This window comes from Peromyscus leucopus, chromosome X, assembly GCF_004664715.2.
Source record: "Peromyscus leucopus breed LL Stock chromosome X, UCI_PerLeu_2.1, whole genome shotgun sequence".
NCBI lineage: Eukaryota > Metazoa > Chordata > Mammalia > Rodentia > Cricetidae > Peromyscus > Peromyscus leucopus.
The window spans coordinates 137,951,989-137,971,378 of record NC_051083.1 but is presented as its reverse complement, the minus strand read 5'-3'; the positions used below and the strand labels follow the sequence as shown (position 1 = coordinate 137,971,378).

Sequence of the window (19,390 nt, the reverse complement as noted above, 5' to 3'; positions counted from 1 at the left end):
TTTGTTACTTATTAATTTAACTTATGATTATTTTATCCTATCATTAAAATGGTATATTAAAGAAAGATATGGAAATGTTACATATAAAATGGCTTTACTATAGAGTTCTAAGCTAAGTGGAATGATACAGATAATATAAACAGTATTCTTTTTTCATTCTTTTAGTAAATATTAGCTCAGTACTTAGCTAATGATAGACACTTTACATGTTGCAAGTGTTATGACAAGAAATGTGGTATTTGCCTTCATAAAGATTATGGTTTGATGATGAAATCTGTAGATAGGTATAGTAGAGACTACAAAATAGTGGCATTCTAAGTTAGAAGGAACAGAGTTATGCAGTCATATTTATGACATTGTTAGTCATTCTTTGTGGCTAGTACTCAGCATGATGATGATAAAACTGGGTAGGAGAAAGTCATGCATGGCTTCATAGGGCATATTAAGAGTTTAGACTTAACCTGTAGGCAGTAGAAAAGCACTGAAGGTTTTTAAGGTATTTCAGCTTTTGCTCTATAAAGATCACTATGGTGGCATATTAAAGAGGACATAGATGGGAAATCCTAGCAATCATATTAAAATGTACCTAAGCTTTCCTCATTGGTGCTTAAAATATTTTATTACTTAATCTTTACTTTTTTAGTTTTTATGTCAGGAAATTCTTATTATTTTCTAGGGTTAAGCCCCTTTACAAGTTAGTTAAAGCTACTGTGAGAAGACACTGTGATACAAAATTGACGTATATGAAATAGTCCAGCGATGAGTGGTTCAGAGCTAGTGGGGTAGCTTTGCTATCACTGCTGAAAAATTGTGGAATTCTTTTAGTTGGAGGAAGGGACTATATCTTCCACTATATTATTAGAACCAGAATTTAGTAACATACCTACATCTAGCTACAAGGAAGGCTAGGAAATATAAGTAAAATGTAAGTTTTAGTAGAAGAAAATATTTTATACATAATGTGATCTCTACCTAAGTCTTCACCTGCTCCTCCCATGTTTGTTAGGTGAAGTTTAATCACTGAGTTTTTTTTTCTTTTTAAACTTCTGCCCTAGTTTCAGTCATATAATATTTGTCATCTCAATAAGATAACTTTTACTTCTGTGTACCAAAACAAGAATATCCACATCATATAAATTGAGTACTTGCACTAGACATTCAGCTAGCTAAGCCTAAAACTTCAGAATCATATTTCACTTCTTCACCAAATATTTACCTTTCTTCTACAAGTTTATCAGCCCATTCCTTCTCTATTTCCATTTTTTTCTTCAGTTGCCTCATCTTCTACTCTAGTCCTCATTTTTGTTTTCCACCCACATTTAACAACTTATTACTCTTCTAATTTCTTTGTTTCTTCATAACATTTGTAATAATTCTCACCTTTTATTGGAGTATGTGCAGGCAATTAATCTTTTTCCCTGCATGTTCTATACTTTTGGCATGTGAACAGATTTTACTTTCCTATATCTATTATGTGTTCTTTTTATCTCCATATCCTTACACTGCCTAATTCTGCACTTTTGTATATTCTTTGCTTATTCTTTGCATTCCTCTCTATTAGTTATTCTTTAGAATTCAGACCATATATCACTTTTACCCTTTGATACATCTCCATTACCTGCTTACTCTATACTACCCTCAACTTCGTTATCATTTTGTTTGCTATGCTGCATTGTTATTCCTTACACTACAATCCCTAAAAAAGTGGGGCTAATGGTTTTACATTCTATATCCTTATTATCTTGCACATTAACTATTTCAAAGCAGATGTTCAAATGTTATTGTTGAGAATTTGGTAGCAAAGGTATTTGTATTTGCCATACAGGAAAAAGCTAAACAAAAAGAAAAACCCAGTGGCCCACTGGGGATAAATTTTAATTGTGTGCCCCTTCTAAAGCACCATCTCTTCTTTAGGCCCTAAGAATCCAATTATGGTTTTGTATGTAACATTTTAATGGTTAATGTACATATTACTATATTTAGGAAGGAGAACTTCTTTTCATGTTTTATTCATTCCTGTCAGATAGAAATGTATAAGGTAGGGGAGGATGAGAATGGATTGTATTTGTATAGTGAAATTGGACATACTGAACTGGCTTGTATATAGATAGAACTTAGAAGTGAAATAGATGATGCTTAAAACCATAATACATTGTATATCTTTTATTCTACAGTTATTTGTTTCATTACATCTGCCAAGACAGGATTGTGTATCTTTGTATCACTGATGATGTAAGTAACTTGAAGATATATTGCTATTTCACTATGTATACTACTACAGTCAATTATTAATTATCCATACCTATAGTGGGTAAAAGTGATAAAAAATTTGTAGCTGGAAATTTTTTTTGCACTTTGCATTTGTTGTAAAGAGCATCTTATGACAAATTTTGATACTTGAAAATGTATTACTCTGTTCAGTTTTGATAGTTTCTGCTTAATCTCTCTGAACATTTATCAACATACAGTAAGTATATTGAAATTGATATTAATGATTATGATTGTTGTTTTTGTTTTTAAACAATTTTTTGAATTTTTTTAAAATTATTTTTTGTTCTGAATACACTGACTGTACTTTCCCCTCCCTCCATTTCTCCCTACCCTCTACTCCTCCCAGCCCCGCCCCACCTCCTCTCTCCTACAAATCCACTCCTGCTCCATTTCCCTTCAGAATAGAGCAGGCCTCCCAGGGCTATCCACTGAACATGGCATAACAAGATACAATAATACTAGGCACAAACCCTCATATCAAGGCTGGGTAAAGCAACCCAGTAGAAGGAAAAGGGTACCAAGGCAGATGAAAGAGTCAGCAACACTCCCACTTCCACTGTTAGGATTCCCACAAAAACACCAAGCTAATAACCATAACGTATATGCAGAAGGCCTAGTATGAACCCATGCAGACTCTATGATTGCCTCTTCAGTCTCTGTGAGCCCCAATGAGCCCTACTTATTTAATGTCTGTGGGCCATGTTCTCCTGGTATCCTCAACCCCTCTGACTCCTACAGTTCTTTTTCCCCCTCTTTCTGTGTAGTTCCCTAAATTGGAAATAGCCAATTTGGCCTCTTTCTACCTAATGATTATTATGATTGCTGTTAAAGCTTCTCAAAATGTTGAATATTAAATTAATTATTTAAATATTTAATAAATTTTTCATGTATGTATTCTTTAGAAAAACAGTATCATAGTACATTACGATCAACTATGTAAATATATAGTTTACATTGGTTAGGTTGTTTTCTGTGTATGTTGGCTATAAGCCCAGAATGATCAGTAATAATGTCATCAAGGAACATTCTCTCCTTTTCTTTACTCGTTAGTTTCTTGTAAGTTCCTCTTATAGTTTCTTGTAAGTTCCTCTTATGGTCGCATGTAGCTACATGGCTATTTATTTATGTACAAAGAAGAGAGACTGGGTGCTTTGATCTCTTATTATAGAAATGAGGAAAATATGCCTCTTTCTTTTCTTTTGAAGTTAACTTCTTTTCATGTTATACTGGCATGTGCTTATTTCTAAGCTCTTCTCTGACGGTCATGGAATTAACATGACTTCTTTTTTTTTTTTTCCCGAGACAGGGTTTCTCTGTGTAGTTTTGCGCCTTTCCTGGAACTCACTTTGTAGAGCATGCTGACCTCAAACTCACAGAGATCTGCCTGCCTCTGCCTCCCGAGTGCTGGGATTAAAGGCGTGAGCCACCACCGCCTGGCAAAATTAACATGATTTCTATAAATCAGTGTTGTTAAACTTTCTTGTCACAGACTCCTTTGTCATTGTGGTTACACTGAGAATGTTGTTAACTGTATGAACTAGAACTCACAGGAGTCTAAACAAAATCAATTTTACTTACGTATAATACTCAATATATTTTAAAGGATACATTAATGAATATACTTCTTTATGACTTTGTAGCTGGAGAATTTCTCTCCTGCTCCCAAGTCCCGCCAGTCCCAGAGCCCACTTACAAAATAAACACACAGACTCTTACATTATTTAATCTGCTTGGCCATTAGCTCAGGCCTATCATTGTCTAGCTCTCACTCTTTTTTTTTTTATTTTACAATACTATTCAGTTCTACATAATAGCCACAGATTTCCTTGTTCTCTCCCTTCCTGCCCCCCTCCCCTTCCCCCTAGCCCACCCCCCATTCCCACCTCCTCCAGATCAAGGTCTCCCCCGAGGACTGGGATCGACCTGATAGACTCAGTCCAGGCAGGCCCAGTCCCCTCCTCCCAGATTGAGCCAAGCGTCCCTGCATAAGTCCCAGGTTTCAAACAACTAACTCATGCAACGTAGTTCTCACTCTTATATGACTTCATTGACAATACCTCGTCATCACCCTAATAATACTTTTGAAATGTTGATGCATGAAGTCTATTTCAAAATACCCATAACTATGATATCATATTATTAAGTATTTCTGGAGATGACTAAGCTACAGGTACTGTTTAATGCTCCTTTGTTTTGTTACTTCCATTCAAAATTGAAATTTAACCTAAAGAATTATGAAAGTAACAGTGTACTGTGTAGTGGTATTTGCTCTGCCCATGACTTTGGGCTGTTCAGGCCAATTTGTCTTGTCATTTTACGTGACTTCTTAAAAGGAGAGGAGAGAGGGGTCATGTGGTCCCTTCCATTTATTTATTTATGTATTTATTTGCTTGTTTGTTTGTTTAATCAATCCTAGCATGATCTGGATGACCTGGGAATTGAACCTGGTTCCTGTGGAACATCAGTCAGTGCTCTTAACCACCAAACCACCTCTCTCCTTTTAAGAGGTCATGTACAATGGCAAGAAGCACTACTTCCTTCGGGCTATATAATCCAAGGTCATCAGTGGAGCAAATACCACTACAGTAATATTTCTTTGTATCCTAATACAAGTACCTACTAGAATTCTTACCATTGATCCCAGTTCAAGAATACTTGCTGTAGTGGTGGAGTGATGGCTCAGGGGTTAAAAGCACTGGCTACTCTTCCAGAGGACCCAAGTTTGATCTCCAGCACCCACATGGCAGCTCATAAATATCTATAACTCCAGGCTCAGGAGGTCTGGCACCCTCTTGTGAACTCTGAGGCACTGCACACACGTGGTACATAGGCAAAAAACACCTCCACATAAAATAATGAGTCCTTGATTTAAACTAAGTTGAAATGATGTTCAATTACATTGATCATCACAATGATTTTTACCTCTAGTTTCACAATAAAGTCCAGCTGTATCTGAAAGGACTAATATAAAATGCTTAAAATAGATGAGAACTGTCATAGAATCTCAAATGGTCCAAATTGAGCAGCAAAATTCTTTTTTTTCTTTTTTTTTCTTTTTTTATTTCATTACTTATATTTTTTTTATTCTGAGTATTAAAAAAAAGTTTCATATAAAAATATACATGACCCAATTCTGCACCCCAATCAAACAGTCCTTAGGGGAAGGATGTGGACTCCTCGAGCAGCAAAATTCTTAAGCTGTGATTTGTTGTATGTGTGCACACATACATATACACAACTTTTTGGTTGACTTGGAGTAGACAGGGTACATCATTTGACATTTTCAGGTGTATCACTGTATTGGAAAGTATTAGTTCAAAATCCATATTAATAGCATTATCTTTATATATTAAAAACTCTACTCTTGTATATGTATGTATCTGTGTGTGGAATGTCCACAGAGGTCAGAGAGCAAGTCAGATTCCTTGGAGCTGCAGTTATAGGCAGTTGTAAGCTGCCCAACATGAGTGCTGAGAACCAAACTTGGGTTCTCTCAAAGAGTAACAAGCTCTCTTAACTACTGAGCCATCTCTCTAGCTCCTAAAACTATACTGTTTTTTATTTATTTATTGAGCATTTTCTTATGCTGGACCTTGTGATCATGTGAAAGAACTGGAAGAACTGAAAATCAATTCCTGACCCCTGAGATATTAATCTACATACCATTGTTTTTAGTTTGGATCTGACTCTCAGCTTTTTAATTTATTAGCTGTTTGACATATGGCAAGTTAGTTGTCCTTTGAAACTTTTGTTCTTTATGAAACAGGATCAGTTCTGGTTATTCCTCATGGAGTCAGGAAACAGTATTATTATTACTAATATGCAACATATCTTTGTTTATATGTATACATTGGTCACTTTACAGGATTTTGAGCGTTCTCGAGCCTTCAGTTTTCTGAATGAAGTAAAGAAGAGGTTCCAGACTACTTATGGTTCAAGAGCACAAACTGCTCTTCCATATGCCATGAATAGCGAGTTCTCAAGTGTTTTGGCTGCACAACTGGTAATATTTTTCTCAGGACATAGTGTTTTGATTTATATTTTCTTCTCTATTACCTTCAAACACGATGAATATAGGGGCCCTAACCTATAGAATACTTTTCTGATTGTGTCGCTATAAGCCAACATAATAAAGCTTCCCTATTAAAAACGTAAAGGAGTCATTTTAGTGTAGAAAGCTAATTGGTGATATCCTCTATTACTAATAGTCAGCATATCTCAGGATTTGGAATAGTGTTAATGATAGACTAGTTTGACTACCCATTTAATGCTTAAATCCACTAAACTTGTCAAGTGACATTTTAACCTATATATAAACCCTTTCCTTATCCATGATGTAAGTTTGAGTTTTGAATAGCTCAAATTAGTCATGTGAAAATCTGTTCATCTGCATAATTTCCTCATTGTCAACTGAATTGATGGTGTGCGTGTTTGTGTAACTCTGAAATGCCACCATAGTCAAAATAAAAAGACCTTTCTATTAACCCTAAACTTTCCCCCATGCCGCATGTCACCTGCCTAATACCCTGTCCCAGCAAATTATTGATCTATATTTTATCTCTATAGATTAGTTTTTTCCCTAGAGTTTTCTATAAATAGCAATCATAAAGTAAGTACTCTGATGTGTCTTGTTTGTTTTGCTCATTAGAATGCTTCTATTACTTATCCATGTTGAGTAAGTCAGCAGCATATTTCTGTTTTCTCCTGAACAATACTGTATACATACTGTTTTACTCATTTACCTGTTACTAGATGTTTGGGTTGTTAGTTTTTAACTGTTATGAGTGAAGCTGCTGTGAATCTCCACATACGAGTTTTTGTGCGGGCATATGTTTTATTTCTCTAGTAAATAAATACCTAGGAATGGAATTTCTGGGTCAGATGGTGATATGTAATTTAAAAATTTATCACATACTATTTTTCCAAAGTGAATGTACTATTTTAAATTCTCATTGGCAATTCCAGTGTTTTTCATCCTTGTCAACATTTATTGTCTCGTTCATTCTAGCTATTCTGGAGGGTATGCACTGGTAGCTCATTGTGTTTTTAATCTGTATTTTCATGATATGAATGATGGTGAGCATCTTTCAAAATGCTTTCTTTTTATCTGTAAAAGTGGGCACAAAGACATAACCTCTAACTATTATTTAATTGTGAATATGGGAAACTATACATTTTTAATCAGTTTTTGTAAACAAATTGCTAAATGGTCTTATTAATAAAAAAACAAAAAACCCGGAGCCAGATGTTGGGGTTAAAACCTGAGAGATCAGAGAAGCAGAACAAGCCACAGCCAACCTCACCTAGACAATTTCTCATCCAATCTTGTTTCCATGAATCCTCAGACTGAAAGCTTCTGAGTCCTCACCTGAATAGATCTCAGCTGAACTGCTGATAAAAGCTTAAAAGCTTCTAGTTCCTGACTTCTGGCCTTATATACCTTTCTGCTTCCTGCCATATTACTTCCTGGGATTAAAGGCATGTGTCTTTCCCAAGCAAGACATGAGATCTCAGATGCTGGGATTAAAGCTGTGTGTCACCACGCCTGGCTCTTCAAAATATATACTATCATTAGTCTTTTAGATTCTAGATCTTGAGAGAAGCCAATGAAAATAAGAGACATGTTGTGATCCCAGCAGATAGAAGGGCAGATATTAAAAGAAGTGAGCATGCCCCTATTTCATCATATCCAAGGAGTGAGGAAAATCAAGGGTACCTGCCTCTCCCCATCCCAACTATAGTAATTTTTAATTTTTTCCTTCCTTCTATATAAGCACAGATTACATATCCCCTCATTTCTGCCCAAAGAGTCTCATATATTTCATATTATAATATATTCACTGAATTTTACTTAAAATAAGGTATTTTATGCTAAGGTACATTCCATATGAAAGCAATTTTTATACTGCCAATATTTTTTCTAAATGTAATACTGTTTTTTCAGATATATGTATCTTTTATATAACAGATCCATAATTATATAGCATTCCTCAAAATAGGTTGTTATTCTTTATTTCTTATTGTAAATAATGTCTTAATATTGTATGTTAAAACTTAATATCTTGTAGAAGCATCACTCTGAAAATAAAGGGCAAGACAGAGTGATGGAGACTCAAGCACAAGTGGATGAACTGAAAGGAATCATGGTCAGAAACATAGGTATGTTTCAGTGGCATAGTTTCATTCATATGAACACAAATAATAATGAAATACTAGATTGGAGTCAGATTGTAGGGAGGCTGAAACAGCACTTCCTTGTTTTCACCATCTATGTCAGGGGTTCTCAACCTTCCTAATTCTGTGACCCTTCAATACAGTTCCTCATGTTGTGACCCCCAACCATAAAATTATTTTCATTGCTACTTCATAAATGTAATTTTGCTACTGTTATGAACCATAATGTAAATATCCAATGTGCAGGATATCTGATATGCAACCCTTGTCGGGGTTGAGAACCACTGATCTAGATGCTGATATATGGTCTTGCCTTTGTTGGGTGGGTGTTTGGTTTCTGTTGCCCTCTGCTTCTTAGGAGGGTGTGGTGACTATGTATTGCTTGGTAATGAATGTTTCTGGGATCCTGTTAAGTATGGTTCCTGGAGGTTCCTGGTTCAGTGCATTTCTAGGTATTGGGAGCTGATACTTAGAAATGGGAATGAGCTATAAGAGAGAGGCTGGGGGGCGCCATAGGAGGGAAGAAAGGAGGGTGTTCCAACCATGATCTGTTTATTACCCTAGGAATGGAGGCAGAGAATCAGGAGAGGCCACAGCATGTAGTCTGCTATAGATCTGGGGATGAGACTTGGGTATTGATTTTGGAGGAAAGGAGGGGAAGTAAAGATCTGAAGCTCATTTACCTTCTTCACTGGCCTGCTTGGTTCTCTAGATGGTTTTTCTGGTAGGCTCCCAGGGAATGCCTGCTGAAGTTGGGGTCTGAGACAAAGGTATGAGTGTGGAGAAAAGTTAGAGGATAGCTATATGATCCTCTGAAAATGATGGCTAAAAGGGAGGGGAGGCCGCAGCAAGTGGTCTGTTACAGAGCTGGGGTGAGACTAGGGGATTGGATTTGGAAGAAAGGAGGGAACATTGAAGATCTGCAGTTAGCTTGCTTTCCTGGCCTGTGCATCAGGCAGTGTCTTGATTATGATTACTATTGCTGTGATGAAACACCATGACAAAAAGAAACTTGGGGAGGAAAAGGTGTATTTGGCTTACACTTCTACGTCATAGTCCATCACTGAAGGAAGTCAGGACATGACCTCAAGCAGGGCTGAAACCTGGAGATGGGAGCTGATACAGAGGCTATGGGGGGATGCTGCTTATGGCTTGCTCAGCATGCCTTCTTATAGAACTAGGACCACCAGCCCAGGGGTGGCCTCTCCCACTATGTGTGTGTGTGTGTGTGTGTGTGTGTGTCTGTGTGTGTGTCTGTGTGTGTGTGTGTCTGTGTGTGTCTGTGTCTGTGTCTGTATGTCTGTGTCTGTTGTGTCTATGGGTGGGGTTGTTAGCCTATTTGTTTTCTCAATTTATGGTGTCCTTTTTGTGAGACAATCTCATGTAAGACTAATCTTGAACTTCTGGTTTTCCTGTATTCTAATTTTCTTTCTGTCATTTTGATAAAATATCCTGAGATAAGCAACTTAAAGAAGAAAAGGTTTATTTTAGCTCACAAGTCCATCATAGCAGAGAAGTAACAAAGGCTTGAAGCAGCCAGTTACATGACATCTACAGTCAAGAATACAGAAAAATAAATGCGTACCTGCTTAATGCTCATCTACCTTTCTCTACTCTTAAATGTCTCAGGGCCAAAAACTAGGGAATAATGCTACCCACATTTTGGCTGAGTCTTCTTATATCAATTAAGGCAAACAAGACAAATCCCCACAGATATGCCTACAAGTGAATCTGATCTAGACAATATTTCTTTTTTTAATTTGTTTGTTTGTTTTTTGAGACAGGGTTTCCTTGTGTAGCCTTCACTGTTCTGGAACTTGCTATGTAGAGCAGGCTGGCCTCAAACTCACAGAGGCCACTTCTCCCTCCCAAGTGCTAGAATCAAAGGCATGTGCTACCACCGCCTGGCCTGATCTAGACTACATTTCACTGATACTGTCTTCCCAAGTGATTCTAAGTTGTGTCAAATTGTCAATTAAAACTAACCACCACACCCTGATTTAACCTCCAAAGTATTGAGATTATAGGTATGTACCAGTTTATGCAGTGCTAATGATTAATTCCAGGGTTTATGCATTTTAGCAAAGAGTTCTGCCAAGTGAGCTGCATCCCCAGATCCTCTTATGATGTCCTTGTTTGACTTTAATACCAAGATAATAATGGAACCATATAATAAATTGAGAAATAATACTCCTTTCTTTTGATTTTTTAAACAAATTCATGATAAATTGGTGCTACACAAAATCTAAATGGTCTTTTAATAAAAAAAAAACTCAGAGCCAGATGTTGGGGTAAATGCTGAAAGATCAGAGAGACAAAGGAACAAGCCACTGCCACGTCTCATCTCACCAACTCCACGAATCCTCTGACTGAATATCTCTGAGTCCTCAGCCAAAAGGGCCTCCAGCCAGAAAAATGCTTCAGCTGAAAAGGCTTTAGTTGCTATCTCCTCATGCCTTATATACCTTTCTCTGCCCAGCCATATTACTTCCTTCCTAGTGCTGGTATTAAAGGCATGTGATTCCCAAGAACTGGGATTAAAGGTGTGTGCCACCACTGCCTGGCTCTGTTTTCTCTCCTAGACTGAGTCAATATCATGTAGTCCAGGGTGGCTTTGAACTCACAAAGATCCAGATGGATCTCTGCCTCTCGAGTGCTAGGATTAAAGGCATGAGTGCCACTACTGCATGGCCTCTAAATTTAATCTATTGGCTTGTTCTGTTCTCTGATCTTCAGGAAAATTTTATTAGGGTACACAATATATCACAACATTAAATCAGCCTGTATACTTTAAAGATGTGCTAACCTCAGAATGGAAACCAGGATATGTGTTGGGGATGAGGTTTTGCTTTTGTTTCCACCGGAGAAGAAAAGCTGTGAATACCATCAAAATTGATAAAGGTTCAATTTGAACAAGAGAGACCTCTTAATTAAAAGAGGTGATAGTTCATCAACCAGTATAATCATTCAATTTAAATTAACTTATATGACTAACAAATGCTTTTCATTTGATCAGATATATGGACTGTGATAATGCCACCAAGCTGACAAACACCACCCAAAGATTGGCTTTGGACTACAAACTACTCAGGACGATATCAAGATTGCTAGCTTAGATGATACAGCCTCACAGACTACTCCAGTCAGGACTTGACCATAATACAAAATTTTCTTTATGTCCCCATAAGATTACCAGCACCCCCAATCAGCAGGATGTAGCCTAGAAAACTATGCCCACATTCCCAAACAATGGATTATGGATTTTGTCTTTGTTTAGGGGTTTGTTAAAAATTGTTATTGGTCAATAGTCAATCTCTTTTTAAAAATAGAAAGGGGATATGATATAGAAATGTATTATGTAGAAATGATAGGATAAAAAGGTAGATTATTGAATCTACTCAGAAAAAAAGAGATATAGATATGATAAGATAAAAAGGTAGATTATTGAATCTACTTTTAGAAAGCAACTACTAGTTTTAAGTATTTTACATTGGATTGGATTTTTGTATATTGTATACAAAGATTATTTTTGTTAGAACATACTGTACATACATTTTTAATCTCATTCAACATATTGTACCTATACAACTCACTTAACAATGTAATGCAATTTTCTAGTTCTTGAAAGTTATTATTATCAACTATTTAGGATAAAAGAAATGCAGGTTAATTGTTAATCACCTATTACAATGGAACTTGACAGGTTAGGTATGTTTTCAAGGTCAGACATATATTTTAGATAAATAGGTTGTCTTCGAACACTTCAGAGATATACAGAATGTGGCATTTAAGATATTTCAATAAAATAGATTATTTTTTTATGATAATGAGACATGTCTGCTCCTGGCAGCACCAATCTACTTCAGAGAAGATGATGGGCATCGAAGAAACTCCATATGGAGTTTACTTTCTTTGTGGCAAAAGTTAGCCACTGGGCAAGAAAATGCCCTTGCCTTGACTGCTGACATTATGCTGTCCAAATGGGACAAGCAGTACATAAAAGAAAGGACTACCAAACTTTACTAAGACAAGGTAGGAAGGTCCTTTAGAAAATCCTGCTTCACAGATAATTCTGTCAGATATGCTAAGCCTGTAGGCCAAATATAGGGGCTCTAACATTGCAGAGGAACCTTGGGTGACTGTTCAGGCAGCCAGCTGTTTATGTCATTTCTCACATTTTTTAGAAGTTGCTTATTTGCACTTCCTGCTTTCTCAGTAAATGTTATTTTCTTCTTGGGTTTCTGATGGAGTTGAAGACTAGATAGTTATAGTTTTCCTCCATAACAAATTCAGAAAAGAAACTCACTAAAGAGGTATAAAGTGTATAAGTTCAAAAAACATCAAAAGATAGTTTGGGGTTGGTAATACAAGTTAGCATAGAAAGTAAATTAGATGCAACACTTTGGACTCACCAAAATATGATAAATAATGGAGTATTTTCTCTGAATCTGTCAAATGTTAATGGACTGGATATTGTTAATGTAATTCTTGACTGTATATATTATATATAGTTATTGTACTTATTGTATATAGTTTTTCTTATATTAGTTATAACCTTATTATTTTAGACAAAAAAGGGGAAATGTGGTGATATATTATGTACTCTAATAAAATTTGCCTGAACATCAGAGAACAGAACAAGCCAATAGATTAAACATAGAGGCCAGGCAGTGGTGGCACACACCTTTAATCCTAGCACTCAGGAGGCAGAGATCTATCTGGATCTCTGTGAGTTCAAAGCCGCCCTAGACTACATGAAATTGACTCAGTCTAGGAGAGAAAACAGAGCCAGGCAGTGGTGACACACACCTTTAATCCCAGTACTTGGGAATTACATGTCTTTAATCCCAGCACTTGAGATCTCATGCCTCTACTACCAGTACTTGGGAATCACATGCCTTTAATACCAGCACTAGGAAGGAAGTAATATGGCTGGGCAGAGAAAGGTATATAAGGCGTAAGTAGACAGGAACTAAAGCCTTTCTCAGCTGAGGAAAGCTTTTTTCAGCTGAAGAGCCTTTCAGCTGAGGACTCAGAGGCATTCAGTCAGAGGATTCATGGAATTGGTGAGGTGAGACATGGCAGTGGCTTGTTCCTTTGTCTCTGATCATTCAGCATTTACCCCAATATCTGGCTCTGGGTTTTTTATTAAAAGACCATTTAGATTTCATTTAATAAATTGGTGTGTATTTTTCCTGAAATATTTTATATAGAATCTATCTTTGAATCTATCTAGGCATTGATTTTTCTTGTGCAGTGTTTTAAATTTATTGATTTATTTATTACTATATTCAAATTTTCATTTGTTAATTATTTATGTGTGGTATCTGGTGCATGCTATGGTGTAGATGTAAAGATCAAAGGACAACTCTGTGGAGCCTATTCTCTACTATATTTATGTGGGTTCTGGATATTGAACTCACATTGTCAGGCTTAGTGACAAACACCCTTACCTTCTGGGTTGTTTTGCTGACCTCAAAATTACATATTTATTGTAAGAATATTTAATAATTAAGTTTATAGGAAGAAATAAAAGATGAGAATTTAGAGGACCTCAAACATCTAGAATGGGCTTTGTTTAATGCCAGAGAGGTACCATCTTGAGTACTGGCCTTACCATGGTCAGGGCAAAGGACCTAATCACTCAGTGACCAGAGTTCAAGAGAACACAGTTCACATTTTCAAAACTGGGATTTTTGTAAAGATAGGGTAATGGGGAAGGCATTTATTAGGGGCAGAGTAGGGAAGTCAGCTGTTTTCCTTAAATAAGCTGTTTTGAAACTGTAGAGTCTGTTGTCTCTTTGCAACTACCAGTTGTCTTTAATTGTGATCAGCTGCTTTTCTTCTGCAGTCAAATAGTGACTTCATAGAATTTTGAGTTTTAGGGCCTTTGCTTTGGCAAGTGGGTTCCTTTATTTCTAATATAAAACATTATTTCTCTTTATAAAATTATTTCCAGATTTGGTTGCTCAACGTGGAGAAAGATTGGAATTACTGATAGATAAAACAGAAAACCTTGTGGATTCAGTAAGTATAGAATATATTTTTTCCAAGGTGTTAGAACAACTGCACTGATGTCTAAGATAATATGGAAATGTGTTAAATTTTATGCTGAGGTGGTTTGTTTCTCTGTTCCCTTTCTCATATCTATTATGTCATTATATTGTGATAGAAGGGTAAAGGTGAGACATAAAACAACCACATTCTCTCAGCAGCCATTAATGAAGCTTTTGTTTAGAAAATATATTCAATATACAGAAATAATTTCCTAAAACTTTGGATTAAGGCAAAGTTTTTTGATTGATAAATAATTCATTATGTACCTTTACTGTAAGTTTCAGTTTATTGTGATTTATTGTGAATCCTGAAACTGTGCAGTTCCCTTTGGTGTTTATAGTATTAGCTTGACCTTTTCCTTTTATCATGCCAAAGGTATAGGTTGAAATGTGCCATTAATCCTTAACTGAGAGAAGTGTGTCCCTATGAGTTACTTGTTCTATTCTCACATATTTCTTAAGATTTTATTTTTTTATTCTTCTCTCATATATTATATCCCTCCTTCCCCTCACCCAGTCTCCCTCTCCCACCTCCCCAGGTCCAGCCCCCATGTCTTCCCTCAGAAAAGAGCAGGCCTCCCAGGGCCATCAACCAAACATGGCTTACTGTGCTATAATAAGACCATACACATACCATCATATCAAGGCTGAATGAGGTGACTCAGTGGGAGGAAAAGGGTCCCACAAGTAAGCAAAAGAGTCAGAGACAACCCCCACTCCCACTGTTAGGAATCCCACAAGAACACCAAGCTCCTCATCCATAACATATTGTAGAGGATCTAGTCAGACCCCTATAGGCTCCCTGATCTCTGTGGGGCCCCATGAGTCCTGGTCAGTTGAGTCTATGGGCTGTGTTCTCGTGGTTTCCCTATCTTCTCTGGCTCCTCCTATCCTTTCTTCCTCTCCTCCTCAGGATTTCCTGAGCTCTGCTTAATATTTGGCTGTGGGACTCTGTATCTGTTCCCATCAGTTGCTGGATGTAGTCTCTTTGATGAGGATTCTGCTAGACTCTGGTCCCAGAACACTCTACAGGCAGGGCAAACTGTACATTGAAGGTTTTGTGGCTGGGTTGATATCCCATCCACTTGAGGCTTTGTCTGGTTATAGAGGATGACCGATCCAGGCTCCATGTCCCCCATTATTAGGAGTCTTTGCTAGGGTTATTTTCCTAAATTCCGTGGATTTTCCATTACACTAGGTTTTTGCCTCACCCCCCAAATGCCCAATTCCAGTCATTTCTCCCAGTATTTTCCCCCCACCCTGACTTGATCTCTCCTGTTCCCAACCCCACTCACCCCCAGTCCACCCTCGAAATCTATTCTATTATCCCTTCCCAGGGAGATCCTTGTGTTCCCCCCTTAAGCTCTCCTTGTTACTTAGCCTTTCTGGTTCTGTGGACCTTAACGTGATTATCTTTTACTTTATAGCTAATATCTACTTATAAGAGAGTACATACCATATTTGTCTTTCAGTGTCTGGGTTATCTCACTCGAGGATAATTTTTTCAAGTTCCATCCATTTGCCTGCAAATTTCATGATGTCATTGTTTTTAACAGCTGAGTAATAAATACTCTGTTGTGTAAATGTGCCACATTTTCTTCATCCATTCTTTGGTTGAGGGACATCTAGGTTGTTTCCAGTTTCTGGCTATTACAAATAAAGTTGCTATAAACATAGTTGAGCATGTGTCCTTGTGGTATGATTGAGCATCCTTTGTGTATATGCCCAAGAGTAGTATAGCTGGGTCTTGAGGTAGATCAATTCCCAATTTTCAGAGAAACCGCAATGTCGATTTCCAAAGTGGTTGTACAAGTTTGCACTCCCACCAGCAGTAGAAGAGCATTCCCCTTCCTCCACGTCCTCTCTAGCATGAGCTATCACTTGTGTATTTGATCTTAGCCATAGGTGTAAGATGGAATCTCAGAGTCGTTTTGATTTGCATTTCCCTGATGGCTAAGGATGTTGAACATTTCTTTGTTTCTTGCCCATTTTGGTTTCCTCTGTTGAGAATTCTCTATTTAGATCCATTTTTTAAATTGGACCAATTGATTTATTGATGTCTAGTTTCTTGAGTTCTTTATATATTTTGGATATCAGCCCTCTGTCAGATGTAGAGTTGGTGAAAATCTTTTCCTGTTCTGTGGGCTGACAGTTTGTCCTATTGACGGTGTCCTTTGCTATATAGAAGCTTTTCAGTTTCATGAGGTCACATTTATTAATTGTTGATATTAGTGCCTGCACTATTGTTCTGTTCAGGAAGTTGTCTCCTGTGCCAATGTGTTCAAGACTATTCCCTACTTTCCGTTCTATCAGGTTCAGTGTATCTGGTTTTATGTTGAGGTCTTTGACCCATTTGAAGTTAATTTTTATACAGGGTGGTAAGTGTAGATCTATTTGCTTTCTTCTATATGCAGCCATCCAGTTGGACCAGTGCCGTGTGTTGAAAATGCTTTCCTTTTTCCATTGTATATTTCTGGCTTGTTGATCAAAAATCGGGTGACCATGGGTTTGTGTATTTATGTCTGGGTCTTTGATTCAATTCCATTGATCAGTGTGTCTGTTTCTATGCCAGTACCATGCGGTTTTCAATACTACAGCTCTGTAGTACAGCTTAAAGTCAGGGATGATGATACCTTCTCAGAAGTTCTTTTATTGTATAGGATTGTTTTAGCTATCCTAGGTCTTTTTATTTTTTTCCATGTGAAGTTGAATATTGTTCTTTCAAGGTCTGTAAAGAATTGTGTTAGAATTTTGATGGGGATTGTGTTTAATCGGTAGATTACTTTTGGCAGGATGGCTGTTTTTACTATGTTAATCCTACCAATCCATGAGCATGGGAGATCTTTCCATCTTCTAATATCTTCTTCAGTTTCCTTCTTCAAAGACTTGAAGTTTTTATCATACAGGTCTTTTACTTGCTCACTTAGAGTTACCCCAAGATATTTTATATTATTTGTGGCTCTTGTGAAGGGTGTTATTTCTCTGAATTCTTTCCCAGTCTGTCATTTGTATATAGGTGTGCTACTGATTTTTTTTTTAGTTAATCATGTATCCAGCCACTTTGCTGAGCGTGTTTATCAGATGTAGTAGTTTCCTGGTAAAAATTTTGGGGTCAGTTATGTAATAACTATCATATCATCTGCAAATAATGATACTTTGACTTCTTTTCCAATTTTTTTTTTTTTTTTTTTTTTGGTTTTTCGAGACAGGGTTTCTCTGTGTAGCTTTGCGCCTTTCCTGGAGCTCACTTGGTAGCCCAGGCTGGCCTCGAACTCACAGAGATCCGCCTGGCTCTGCCTCCCGAGTGCTGGGATTAAAGGCGTGCGCCACCAACGCCTGGCATCTTTTCCAATTTTTATTCCTTGATCTCCTTTAGTTATCTTATTGCTCTAGCTAGAACTTCAAGTACTATATTAAATAGGCATGGAGAGAGTGGACAGCCTGTCTTATTCCTGATTTTAGTGGTATTGCTTTGAGTTTCTCTCTATTTAATTTTGTTTTGCCTATAGGCTTGCTGTAAATTACCTTCATTATGTTTAGATATGTCACTTGTATCCCTGATCTATCCAAGACTTTTATCATGAACCCATGTTGGATTTAGTCAAAGGCTTCTTTAGCATCTAATGAGATGATCATGTGATTTTTTTTTCTTTCAGTTTGTTTATATGATGGATTACATTGACAGGTTTTCATATGTTGAACCATGGCTGCATCTCTGCAATGAAGCCTACTTGATCATGGTAGATGATCTTTTTGATGTGTTCTTGAATGTGGTTTGCGAGTATTTTATTGAATATTTTTGCATCAATGTTCATGAGGGAAATTGGTCTGTAATTCTTTTTATTTGTTGAATCTTTGTGTACTTGGAAGTCTTTATTTTTTTTCTTGATTTCCACCTTGACACAGTAGTTGATCAGTATGGAGTTGTTCAATTTCCATGAGTTTGTAGGATTTCTGTAGTTTCTGTTGCTGATACCCAGCTTTAATCCATGGTGGTCTATTCTTCTGACTGGTGTGACCTGCACCTGAGCAAGGGAAGTCTGCTGGCTTTGTGAGTAGGTACTGGCCAAGGGATGGGCAGTGAGTGGAGGAGCCGGGGGGAGGGGGGGCTGTCTATTTTCGATGCAGTTCATTGTAAAAGTGTTTTTGGAAAACAGTGATAAATATGTAGAGATCTTTTACAGAGTAAAATTTTACAGATTGAAAAAATCAGTGATTGATTAATCATGGTATTAATTACTTTTTCATTGTTCTGACAAAAACAATTTAAGGAATAGTTTATTTTGACTCACAGTGTGAGGGCTCAGTCCATTATGGTGAGGAAATCATGGAGGCAAAATCTTGAGGAGGCAGATGGTCAAATTGCATATACATTTAGGAAACAAAAAGCAATGAATGCTGACATTCAGCTAGCTTTCTCTTTGTTCTGTCCAGAACTCCAAGTCAGGGAATGGTGCTGCTCATATTTAAGGTGGATCTTCCTACCTCAATTAACCTAATTTAGATAATTTATCACAAAAATACATACATGTCCCGACGGTGATTATAGATACTGTAAAGATGACAATAAAACATCATAATCATGTTGATTGTGACTAGCAATAAGACTGTAGTGATTAAGAACCTGAACTCTAGAATCAGACGGTCTGCATTTTAATACCACTTGTTAGTAGTGTGAGCTTAAGCACATTACTTAATTTCATTATGCCTAAATTGCTATAATCTATAAAATTGCAATATACTTTTTTCATTGATTTTTGAGAATTAAACTATATGATGCATGTAAAGTGCTTAACATATCTGTTACATTCTAACAGGTATTTGAAGTTATGTTGTTAATTTTAATATTAGTATTGATTAATAGAAGCTTTTAGGAGGCTGTATGACAA

General features: G+C 36.9%; 1 protein-coding gene across 3 annotated transcripts in view; it reads left to right on the top strand.

Moving 5' to 3' along the window:
- Positions 1-19,390, top strand: part of Vamp7 (vesicle associated membrane protein 7) — a 52,478-nt gene that overhangs the window by 6,077 nt on the left and 27,011 nt on the right. For all 3 annotated transcript variants that reach the window (XR_003733642.2, XM_028861750.2, XM_028861749.2), the window contains exons 3-6: positions 2,175-2,232; positions 6,137-6,274; positions 8,340-8,430; positions 14,405-14,472. Coding sequence is in view for 2 of the 3 variants with exons in the window: in XM_028861750.2 (XP_028717583.1) it covers positions 2,175-2,232; positions 6,137-6,274; positions 8,340-8,430; positions 14,405-14,472 (355 nt within the window). In the remaining variant the exon portion in view is untranslated. The remainder of the gene's footprint in view (positions 1-2,174; positions 2,233-6,136; positions 6,275-8,339; positions 8,431-14,404; positions 14,473-19,390) is intronic.